The sequence below is a fragment of the Lotus japonicus genome, chromosome 6, assembly GCF_012489685.1.
Source record: "Lotus japonicus ecotype B-129 chromosome 6, LjGifu_v1.2".
In the NCBI taxonomy this organism is placed as follows: Eukaryota; Viridiplantae; Streptophyta; class Magnoliopsida; order Fabales; family Fabaceae; genus Lotus; species Lotus japonicus.
The window spans coordinates 51463994-51476837 of NC_080046.1; the positions used below are offsets into that span (position 1 = coordinate 51463994).

Here is a 12844-nt window from a genome sequence, read left to right on the forward strand (position 1 = left end):
ATCTAACTTATTAGATAAGTCAAAATATTATTGAGTCAAACACAATAATAATTATTCCTAGAGTTAGACAACCCAAAATATAAAAAGCTATGAAAAGTCTTAACCGCTTATCTTAAATTTTTTTGATCCGGTTAAATCAGCCTGACAACCCCTTTTAACAATACACAATTCTCTTTAAAAGAAAGTCATTGGAAACTAAAACAATATACCAGAAAAGAAAGAGATACTCCTAATCAACCAACTTCAACGATTTATATATTATAGATGCTGAAAAAAGAGATACAAACAACTGTACTCATCATAGCACACAAACTAAAACAAACTTGCAACCTTATACAATACAACTTGATCCAAGTTTTTCACTTAGCATCATCATTCACTATTATTACTATTATTACATATGTTTATTGATCGTGATCAACAACTTTATTTATGTATGTCAGGATAACAGGACCCTAGCATGACATGCATGTATATCGGCTTATACGTACACCATGGAAAGTGGTTACTTAGGTGGAGGAGCAGGAAGACGACGATCAGGGGAAGGAGCACCACCACCAAGAAAGTTGTATTCAGGAGGAATATTCAGCATATCTGGGGCCATGCGGCCAGGGATAGGGATTGGGAGTGGCAGAGGAAACCCTGGAAAAAAGCGTGGAAATGGAAATGGAAGAGGAACCGGCAAAGGAAACCCATATGGTAACTGGTTCTTGTCTAGTTCCTTATTCTTGCTTGGATCTTCAGCAGCAGCAGCAGCAGCAGCTCCAACAGCAGCATTATCCACTCCTTTCTCATGATCTGATGGATTCTTACTGAGTTGTCGTGCACTGCTCATGGTAACAGCATTGGTTATCACTGCAACCAAACAGAACACAAGCACAAGATTCATGGTCACTGAGTGAGATCTTGGGAAAGCCATTTGGAATGTGTGAGAATGTTAAGTGTTTTAGAGAATCTCTCGGATGGTGATGGAAAGCTAGTGGGAATGTGAGATGCATATATATAGTGGGGGAGAGAAGATTGTGGAAAGTGATCGTACTAGAAATGTAAGGAATAAACTCTTCCATGCTCAGAAGTTAGGAGAGCTCAATTATGAATAATCTTATCTGAACATTTAATATGCGGCAATTAAAATAGAAATATTGGTAAAATTGCATGACTACTGTGCTGGTTATTTAATGGAGTATTGATTGAGGCACGCGAGAGAGCTACACACAATCTCAGATTTTAAAGGTGGTGGCAGAATTAATCGGCAACAGTTGAAAACAGTGCCACCGCCTGCTAGAAGCAATATTGCTACCGAGTTCATGTGAATTGACCCTTGTACAAGAGGAATGGGTTTTGATTCATAGGCAGCTGAACTCTTCCATCTCATTTTCATTCACTTTTTATGTCTATTTCTCTCTTATTTTCCTAGTGAACCGTCTATCATATATCTTTCTTTTTTATTCTTATATCTCTCATTAAATATGGATGAAATGAGTTTAGATGAACTATTATTCAAAAAGGAATACAACATATCATAAAATGGATTTATTCATTCAATAGTTATATTTTCCTCTTATAAAAAAAAATCAATTCAATAGTTATATAAGCTTAATTGCACTTTTGGTTCTTCATCTATCATGATTGTACGATTTGGGTTTCTTGATCTTGCTCCCTCACCCAGTGAGGTCATTTTCCACATCATGGAGTGTTTTGTTTCAATTTTAGGGAAGAGGGGAATTAGGTTAAGTTATGGAGGGTATGTGTTGGATATATGTGTGTGTTTGTGATGGTTATGGTGAACGAGAAGAAGGGAGTGGGGTTCATAACGAAGCAATGTTGGAGTTGCGGTGGTAGTGGTGGTGGTGGTGCGGTGGCTAGAGGAGAGAAGAAGACGATGGGTTTGAGAAGGGAAGAAGGAGAGTGTGACAAAGTCATAACGTGACACCAATATAACACACATGAGCATCGACATCAATAAACGCACCTCACATCGCTAAACTTTGTTAAAATTTGGATGTCTCACTAAAGGAATGTCCAAATTTTCACAAATTAAAATTTATGAGATCTAAATCGCTTGTTGGAGTTTACTGAGGTAGTCTCACAGGCGCAGTGTTGCACTACAAGAAAACGTGGTTTTACCGACAACTACAAAACTGTCAGTAATTAAGCACTTTACCGACGACTCGTACACATTTTTCCAAACAAAAAAAATATGTTCTATGATTTTTAAGCGCAAACATTTTTCCAAACAATCAGTGAAGTGGCGGAAAATTTAAGCGCATAACTTACTGAAGACTATTTTTGTCAGTTAACTAGCGCGAGCCTTTTTTTACGATAAAGTTTGACTGCCAAGCTACCAATGACACATACCGCCAGTAAGTTATTAAAATGCCGTACATTAAGGTTTCCAGTAATAACAAGAAAGCCCAAACTAATTAGGTCGACAGGTCCGAAGATACTTGGGTAATGTTAATTAAGCATCATTGAATTAATTGTAATCAATATCAATATCAATATCAATATCAATATCAATATATATATTAAACCAGCAAGGGTTATGAGAACCACTTGCTGATGTGTCATCACCTGGGACATTCTCTTCTCTGGTGCATTCTCAGGGCCCGTTTGGTGGTCAGGATAGGATATGATAGGATATGATATGTGAACATGATATCAACAGGATAGGATAAGAGCTGGATAGACTCTTATCATATCCTGTGTTTGAGGTGCACATGATAAGAACAGGATATGATACGGAAAAATGTATCAGATTTATATTTGAATAAAAAATACATTTAAAATTGATCATTCTATTAAATTTAATTTCTTTACATTTTCATGAATGAGTATATTTTATTATAAATTAAATTAATTTAAATTTTAATAATTAGCCTATTTTATTGTTTTGAAGATACCCTATATTTCAAATAAAATTATGCAGTTAACCGATTGGTTTTCACTTAGTTGTGAGACGTGATAATTAACAATAAAAGTTAACTTAATTAAGAATATTATTATTTCAAAAGTACTTTATATTTGAATTATAAATTATTATATAAGTAGATAAGTAGTTTTAAATAATAGGAGATGAAAATAAAAAATTAATCTTTTACTATTAAAAAAATCAATATTTATAATCAATGTTTTTCACTTAGTTGTGACACGTGATAAAATAAAAATTAACTAAATTAAAAATATTATTATTTTAAAAATACTTTATATTTAAATTTTTATATAAGTGGATAAATAATTTTTAAATAATAGGAGATGAAAATATTAAATTAGTCTATTATTATTAATAAATCAATATTTGTAAGTGAGTAGTCTATTTTACTATTTATGAATAATAATTTTATTTATTTTTTATTTTAGTTAAATTAATATTTTTATATTTATTAATTAATATTATTATAAATTATAAATTATATAATAATAAAATAAATTAATTTGGAGTTAGGATACTAAAAGAAAATATATAACTGGTATCCTATCCTGCTCTATCCTAGCTCCCCCCTCAGGATAACTTTTACACATGACTGACAGGATAGGATAGGAGACAGGATAGTGTTATCATATCCTGCTGGCGCAACAAACAACAGATAACAACAGGATATGATTATTATCCTGTCTTATCCTATCCTGTCCTGGTCACCAAACGGGCCCTCAGAGTTAGTGGAATTCCAATGTGGCTCACTCTCCTTGCTTCCCTCCATTCACTGATTATGTGTCATTTTCTCCTTTAATCTCCAATTCCACTCAGATTTCGCGTGTCCTTTCTCCATTCGCCAATCTGGCTACTTCACTGTTCCCCATCCATTTTCAAATCTTTAATTCCTATCTGTTGCATTTATTTATTCTTCTCCTGTTTCCAAGCCTGCCTTTCTCGATATTTTCTTTCAACACCGCCCCTCTCCCCAATCCTATGGCTCCCAATAGCCTTTCCAAACCTCCCCCTCCCCATATTCAATGAATGTATTAACATTCTCTTCCCAATTCAATTTCAATTTCATCCCGTTTCTTCCCAAAAATCTTCAGCATTTCTTCTTCATACCGTTTCTTTCCTAACCTTCTCCTACGCCGCAGCGTTCATTTCTTCTCAGACGCGTTTTATCTTCCCTAATCTCCATCCTGGCTGCACCGCAATCTACTCGAAGCCATTTCTTCGTTTCTTCCGCCGTTTATTTCCAAGAACGCTTCAGGTTTTGTTAATCGATGTGGGTTCTCCGTCGCTGGCGGAGCCCCCTACGAGCTCTGATCCCGCAGGTCAGGTGCCTCGCCAAGGAATCCTCCTTGAATCATTTTTATTTTTTATGCTCTGATTTTTTTATTTCATTTTCGTGTGTATTCCGAACTGATTAGGTTGTAATACTTCAGATCTCTAATGCAAAGATTATGATTATTGATCCAAAGCCCGGAGCTGTGGAAACTAAGATTATAATTTCTGGAACCCCATAGCAAATCATGCTGCACAAAGTCTTATTCATGCGTTTAACATGAGTGAGAGGGATTCAGGTTGAACTCTTAATTTTGGTAATACTCTAGCTTTGTCTCTTTTGTTTGGCTGATGTATATGTATTCCATTTACATGAAAGAAAATATGTTTAACTTTGATGATTTGTTTGCAGGAAATCGATAGTATTTATTAAGAGTATGAACACCAAAGAGAATGGAGCAGCCGCAAGATAAAACTATCAAGTTGCAGGGAACTTAACATGGTAAGTTCTCATACTCTACATGGTTTAATTTTTTTCATAACCATTATCAAGGCACCATTTTGATGTGAAGTGAAATTTTGAATATAACTCTTGGCTTTCAGACTGTGAAGAGAACAATTAAGTTTCAGTGTTATCACCTAAGATAAATTAAAAGATTGTTTTTCTTCATTCCCTGTGGTGTTTCTGATTTGTTCTTTTGTGTTGTAATGTCTCTTATTGTATTTGTGTTACTAACTACACTGCTTTTATCATTTGTTATTTCTCCTACTATTGTTTATTTTTTCAATATCTTAATGAAACAGCAAGGATTATATTTAAATACTAATTTAGTGAGACAGGTTTGATAGTATATCTCTAAAGTCAGACCCTGAGGCACAAATCAAGGCAGTAGTTGAGCCCAAACTGGGTGCTAAACAATGCATTACTGCTAGGTTTTTTTACGATGATAATAGGTTAGCATGATACTTTAGACTTTAGCCATCACAACGATTTTGTGAGTCTAAATCAAAATGAAGCTGCACCTGTATATTTAAACAATTTTACATCATTTACCAATTAATTGGTTTGCAAAAATTTTAAGGTGGCTTTTTGACTATAATACTTCTGTGGATCATATTACCTTTATATTGGACAGCAGCTCTTGCATTTTTTGTGTGCTACTAGATGATTGGAACAAGTGAATTGTATTGAGAAAAAAATCCAGGTTTATAATTGAATCTCATTTATTAAGTGATCTTGAAAATGAATGCTTCTCAAACTAGGTCACTCTCGATTGTTGTGCTTGGTGCTGGGGATCTATCTAATAAGAAGATAACCTTTATGAATTAGTAATCCTGTGTTTGTGTTACTTAAAGATAACCTTTGTGAATCATGTTATTAGTGCCAGAACTTGAACAGTCATGAGTTATTTGCTTTTTCTATCAAAGGCTTTTTTGTAAATTTTCCTTTGTTTTCTTAAAATGGTTTCTTATTGGCTCTTCATCTGGTGGAAACTTAACCAGAATTTCCTGGTCTGTCCCGATGTCCAATACTAGAATGATTGACTGTGCTGATTTGGTGGGCATTTCTTCGTAGTCTTCTGGAGGGTTAATGGGGAACTTTCGGTGGGGGCTGATAAATATATATTGAAACAGCAAGGGTTGCATTAAGTAGTAGATACCATCAAACAAATTTAATATTTTTCGTTTGAATTCTAGGATTGATTTTTCTTTCCATTTGAATTCAAATTCTTGCACCATCTCTGGCGAGGTTGAGGGTGGACAAAGAAGCAAGGTTGATGACTCATTTGGATAGGTTAATGTGATCATATTTTTAATTGTACTCAGTACTCACGATAAATCAAGGTTTAAACACTTTTCAACTGCCCCTAAGGATTTAGAGTGTCTATTTTAATTTGTCATTTTTTTGGCTTATGGAAAGCTGAAGGGTGAATCTTCATCTCCGATTATAGAGGAGTTTTCCCTGAGGAATAGCTTGGATCAACTAGACATCATTTTGCTAATTTATTATCAATTTTGTATATCATTCATTGCAACACTGTGTAGAACCTCAAATCCTTTTTATAATGGAGTTGTTCTTATTTGATGGTTTATTCAATTGAATACCATTGCATGATTTAATCTATACATGTGTATGCTCTTCTATTCATGGAAATCGTTTAAATATTTTGGTCAATTGGTGTAAATTTATATCGTTTTAAAAGCCGTCGTCTTATTATTGCGCGGATTTATGCTTACTTATTTGTTTATAAAGTATGAATTGATTGATATATGCTCCCCGTGCAACGCACGGATGAAAAATCTAGTATGTTACATATTAGTTCAACAATAAGTTTTATTTGTGTAGACCAAGTTTGAGGAGAAATGAGCCAACAATCTTCATATGCTTCCCAAAGCGAGGCTTCCAAAGATGTCGACTCCTTCATTACTGTCAAAGTGTGGTATCAGTCGACAGGTGGAAGGTGCAAGAGATGAATATGTTGTGCAGGTGACATGTCTGCATGTTGCAAACCCGCATCGTTTTCCTAACACATGATCCAACAAGAGCTTATCATCCGAGGTATCAGTATACACAAACACACCCTGAGGTTCAGAAGATGATGAGCCAGATGCTAGATGACAATCTTGCGCACTGAGAGAAGCTACATTAGCAAGAGACCGAAACAACTGTATATATTGAGCAGATGAGTTTACAATACACAGCCCTAAAGGCAGAACTTGCGGAGTTGAGGGCTCAACGAGATGGTGGTGGTTATGTTGCCTCCGTTATTGATGCTCTACTTTTCCGCTTACGAATGAAGGAGTCAGATGATTAGGAGTAGGAGTATGTCATTGTAATAAGCAGGGAAAAAATATTATCAATGGCATGGGTTGCTAGTAATATTGTAGTCAATATTGTCTGTACAATATCGTAGTTGGGGTCGTAGGAAAAGTACTCATGGGGAAACATTGTGGCTCAATGGCAAGGACAATGGTGGGTCTAGTGGTTTGGGTTTGCAATTAGCATGGGCTCAAACACGTTTTGGCTAAGGGGAAGTGTGATTGGCCTAGGTCCCGCTGATTAGGTCTGTTGGTGAGGTGAAAAGGGCAGTGGTGGTTGATGGATTGTTGGGATGGTTCTACTTAGAATTGCCTGGTCGTGGACGATGGTGTTGGAGGTTTGTTGTGTGATTTTTGGGTTGAGGTGGTTTCTTGTGGGGTGGGACTGGCAGTGGTGGAGGGGCGAGGGAAGAAGTAGGAGAAGGATGTTGGTGTTGGAGGTTTGTTGTGTGATTTTTGGGTTGAGGTGGTTTCCGGTCAAGTGAGAGTTGCAGTGGTGGTGGTGCGTGGTTTCTGGTGATGGTGGGAGGGAGGAAGAGGATTGTGACAAAGTCATAACATGGCACTCACATGACATACACATGGACATCCACGTCGATTAATGATTAATGAACGTTACATCAGCAAACGCTATTAAAATCTGGATGTCTCACTAATGAAATGACCCAATTTTCACAAATGAAAATATCTGCGACCAAAATTGCTTGTTTTGAAGAGTAGATAAGTTTTACTTTATAACATGGTTAAATGTCAAAAGATTAACATTCAAGTTCACATAAATGCAAACACATTGCATATCATTTTAGCATGATTTGACTATTGAATAGCCACGACTTAACTATTGAATGCAATTCTTTAGCCGGCACACTTTGAATTACTTCATAAATCTAGCACTGTTCACCAAGATGGAGAGCAACCAGATTAAAAAAGGTCAGATAGCGTTTTGGCAACACAGTTTATGGGAAAGGAGAATACTATAGAAGAGAAATATATTCCCTGCAGAGATTGGTGGAGGGGATGTCCAACAGAACAATATCCTATATATTACTTTGCTACTTTCTCAAGTCAATGATCATACGAATCTGAGGCGGGTATTGCAACGATGGGGAAGGTGATAGACATGTATGTACCAAGCAAGAAAAATCAACAAGGAAAACATTTCAAATTTGTACCTAAGATTCAAGTTTGTAAATAGGTCAAAAGGCTTAGAAAAACCTGAGGCATCTATGGATTGGTAGCTTCAAGATGAGGGTGAATATCTGCAAATTTCGAAGAAACATGAAGACACAATGAGAGATCAAGGGAGCAGATGCGACCAAACGTCAGTGCAGAAAAACAAATATTTCCAGTGAAGTTTCTATGCAAAGACCCTAAAAAGGAACGGTAGTCAACATTAATGGAAGCCAAAAGAAGCCTAAAAAATCTAGGTGATGGAGGAGCAAGAGTTGAAGGGGTTGGAGTTTCTAGTAGGGGAAGAAGTTATGACAAAAAGTGCTAGGTGGGACAAGTGTATAACTAAGATGCAGTCTTTAATTTACAAGACAAAATGACTACGGAGGGTTTGTTAAGAGTTAATGTAATACCCATGAGTGGGGATTTGGTGCTAATAAAAGTGGATGATGATGAAGATTTCCAAGAGCTAGACAAGGACTATGAGGAAAATTTTGGCCAATATCTTCAAGAGTTGAGAATATGGAGTCTAGAAGAGGTGGCAAGAGAAAGATATGTCTAAGGTACGGTGTCACAGTGTTCTTGTGCACGTATGGAATGTGGGATTCTTTAGATTGATTACTTCAATGTTTGGAAGGGTTGTGTTGGTAGATGAGAGTATTGCGAGGTGTCAGAGGTTTGATGTGGCATACTAGCATGTGTATCCATTCATACAACATCTCCAGAAGTGATTAATCACTTGCTAAATGTTAAGGTGATGAACAATAATGTTCTATAAATCCGTGCGTTACGTTGGAGGAGCAGTTTAGCAATTCATAATCATGTTGAGCAAAGAATTACATGATTAGGAGTTCAAATCAATCAGATTCAAATTCTTTATTGTGTTCTTTTATGTCTTCCATGGGGGATGAAGGTGAAGAGGAATCTGAAAATTAAATTTTGACACAATTTGAGGAAAACATTTATTTCCTACAGAATACTGAATAGAACCTTATATGCACAGCACAATTAACACTCTTTGCATAGCGAACACAGAATCTTCCAGCTTATAAACAAGGATTGCATCAAAAGTACAACAATTAAGTCCTAAAAGTCTCATTGATATTAAACTGCTTGTAAAGTATTGGTATTACAAATTAAACTGCTTGTAAAGCATTGGTATTACAAACATTAGAGAGCCTCATTGACCTAAAGCAAGATCACTATATAGGAGGGCAGAAGTTTCAAAGATGCTTTCAATAAAATTTTCAGTGACATCAGGCTACCACTAGTGAGTGTACAGGTGCAAGATATACAAAGTGACAGTCAATTACCCGAACAAAGTATCTAATTCAGAGCCGCCTCTGTTCTACGTACGCTAGTTTACTAAAAGAAACTAGCTATAAAAACTGATAGAATAGAGTTAGAGGTAGTACCTTTGACCATGGGGATATTAACATGCAGCTTTCATGCTTCTGTCTTATGAATAGAAAGAATAGGATCACAAAAAGATAGAAATTGTAAAAATTAGCATAGAAAAAATGCACTTTCTAAATCCAATTCAAAAGATAATTAAGCAATGATAAAGTCACAAGGAGGAAAGCATCACCACTTAGCTGAAGTCGAATATAGAGAAAAAAAAACCAATACATGGACATGTTTATGCAATATAATTTTATGGTGGCAAGTATTTCAACAATATTCGTATGTTTGGATTTAAGTCGATATCAACTTGAAAGTACTTTTAACACAACGGAAGTAATAAGTTACTTTCACATTTGCTACATTGAAATTCGTGTTTTCATCTGAAGCAGTCTTATAACATGTGTAAACTGAAAACCAAACACACATATATCCGAAACTGCAATCGGAAACAATTTCAAACTAGCCCATAATTATTTAACCACATAAGCAATTCACTCCTAGAAACATTTGAAAATATACATTTGAACTAATCAATCTCAACTAAAACAGAGAGAAACTTGAAAACCCTAGCTTCAATTTATTGGAAGAAGAATGCAAACACAAACGGATTGAGACCATGGTTACCTTTTATGCAGCTACATAAGCATCCTTTCCATGACGAGCTCGTGCTAGGACTTTCATGGTAGATAGAGAACCCTTGAGTGGATAGAAGGGTACACCCTGTTGGCGGCGTCGTTGAGGCACTCATTGTCGCGGGCACGGAGGTCATTGCGGAAGCAGGTGATGGATGCGCGGCAGAGGGCGGGAGAGTTGGTGGTAGTGTCAGGGCGCGGCGTGGATGAGAATAGTGGGAGTTAATTAGAAGGACGATGTGAGAGTGAGAGTCACTAATTACGGGTGATTTATTTAGTAATGGAGGGTAACATAAAATATTGGGTTAATCATTAGTCCCTTAATTTTATACTAGTGTTTTTTTACCCGCGCGTTTTACGGGGAATATATTTGTCGTATTTGATACGTCTATTAATACATTGATTATTAAAAATATATTAAACAACAGATGAAATAGAAGAATTTGAAATGGTAAGCAAAGTGGACAAAAAGATTTCTCTTATTAGTCTGATTGAGATTAACAGGAACTCGTTTGACATTCGTCATGAACATAAAGACAATAGCACAAGTCATAGATATAAGGAATTACCAACATATTAAATTTATTGGTTTTTTCTATATTTTTTTCTAAAAAAAGTAAAAAAAAAAACCCAATAATTATTATGAAAGAAAAAATCAAAATTTGTTTCCTTTAAAACATAATTGACTTTTTTTTAATTTATTTTACTTTTTTTTTGTAAGCAATTAACATATCAACATTTTACCACAACATTTTAGATACAGAGTAAATTTTTATATGAATAGTTATTTTCTTGCGTCGCAATGATTCACTGTCATTTTACATCATACGCGTTTAGGTTAGTGGGAATAACAGATGCCAGTTGCTTAGTTTCCTCTCTATTACATTACTGTACCGTTTTGATTAATTAACTAAAACAGAATATGCTTAATAAAAATCAAAATTTACTCACTAAAACGGAATTGATTTTTTTTAATTTATTTTACAACGAAATTAAATGTATTCCAAATAAAATGTTTTTTTAATTGATTATTCATTTCACTTTTATTCTAGAAACGAATTTGCCTTATCAATCAATATCAATCAATATATATTAAAAAAGAATAACTTCCACCAGGCTGATTTAGTGACGTGTGTCATTCTTACGTTAATTCTTAGTGATGTGTCATTCTCACGTTAATTCTCATAAAAAAAAATTACGCGTGTCATTCTCAGGTTAATTCTCATACAAAAATACATTTTTAAATTTTATATTTGATTATGATTTAGGTTGTTTATTTCCTTGATTTTATCTGAATTTATTTTTGATTTATTTTTAGAGAATTATGTATTTTTATTGCATTTTCAGATTTTTAATTAATTCAGAATTTTATGAGTTTTTATTGTGATTTGCTAGATTTTGATAGTTTTTATCTATATTTATTTAGTACCTTTTTAAATTTTAGATTTGATTAGCATTTAGGTCACTTCTCTTAAAAAAATATGAATTGCATAAAAAAATAAAAAACATTAAGTTGCATAAAAAAATAACAAACGCAGGAACATTAAAAAAACAGAAAAAAGAGGAAGTGAATACCTGAGATGTTGCTGTTGCGCCATGGAGAGGATTGAGGCCGTCCATCAAAAGATGATGCACCTTCATGCTCTGTGTCATGTTTGTCACAAAGGAATTGAATCAATAATAAGCAGGTGAAAAACCCCTAAGTTGGTGAAAACCCTAAACTGTAAATGAGAAGAGTTAGAAGAAAAGTGAACCTTGACATTGCCTCCCTCTTCCTACAATGTTGGTTCTTCTTCCTCTGTTTGATTTTGCAAGATTGGGAACCCTAATCTCCTACCTCACCGCCATTGACGAAACAAATCCCTCCCAAAACGCCACCATCCATGATTCTTCAACACGATGGGTCGCATCACCTGGGATTTCCGCCGCTCCAAGGAAGAAGCCAATAGCTCACTACCTCATCCCACCGGGTCTCCATGTTGGTAATCCATGTGGGTCTTGACGTCGGGTGGCTCTAGACGGATCCATTCTTTCCACGCGCTATTCACACAGAGTTAGTGGAGAGCATTTGTGAAGAAGAAGATTTCAGTTCGTTGTGGGAGAGGAGTTGTCGTTATGGGAGAGGAGCCGCTCAATTGAAAGAGGGGAAGAGTTTAGGTTTAGGTTAAAGGAGAAATCAGGGCACATGTGGCAAGTAGGGGCAAGGAGGAAGAGCCTAGCTTTGACACGTGTCAAAAATCAAGTGAGAATTAATCTAGGAGCGACACGTCATTAACTTGGCATGTGGGAGCGACACGTCATCAAATCAGCCTTAGAGTCTGTTTAATTTGTTTGTTTATCTTTTAATTTAAGTGAGAGTTGCTCTATTATATTGATGAACTTGCACAAGCACTTGAAGTATTTATGGAATGTTCCGAGTCGCAATCTCTAATTTATGACTTTTTTCCATTGAGGAGGCTCCACTTTTCTCACCCTCCCACTCTAGGGTGTGAAATGTGTTCAGAATTTAAGTGCGGGGTGGGAGTCTCACATTGGTTAAGTATGGATGATGAGAAAACTTTATAAGAAATGCAACTCATAAACCTAATGCCTTAAGATTTTGGGTTAAGATGTGGCG

The 12844-nt window shown here is 35.5% G+C and overlaps 1 protein-coding gene and 1 long non-coding RNA gene across 2 annotated transcripts; one reads left to right on the top strand and one right to left on the bottom strand.

Annotated features, from left to right (window-relative positions):
- Positions 1-505: 505 nt before the first annotated feature.
- Positions 506-889, bottom strand: LOC130725521 (U1 small nuclear ribonucleoprotein C-like). Its single transcript, XM_057576740.1, has one exon. It carries the CDS (start codon positions 887-889, stop codon positions 506-508), a length of 384 nt encoding a protein of 127 aa, XP_057432723.1.
- Positions 890-3795: 2906 nt separating this feature from the next.
- LOC130723366 (uncharacterized) lies at positions 3796-6326 on the top strand. The gene is made up of 3 exons (XR_009014264.1): positions 3796-4251; positions 4363-4518; positions 4614-6326. It is a non-coding gene; the product is annotated as an uncharacterized LOC130723366 (long non-coding RNA).
- Positions 6327-12844: the final 6518 nt, after the last annotated feature.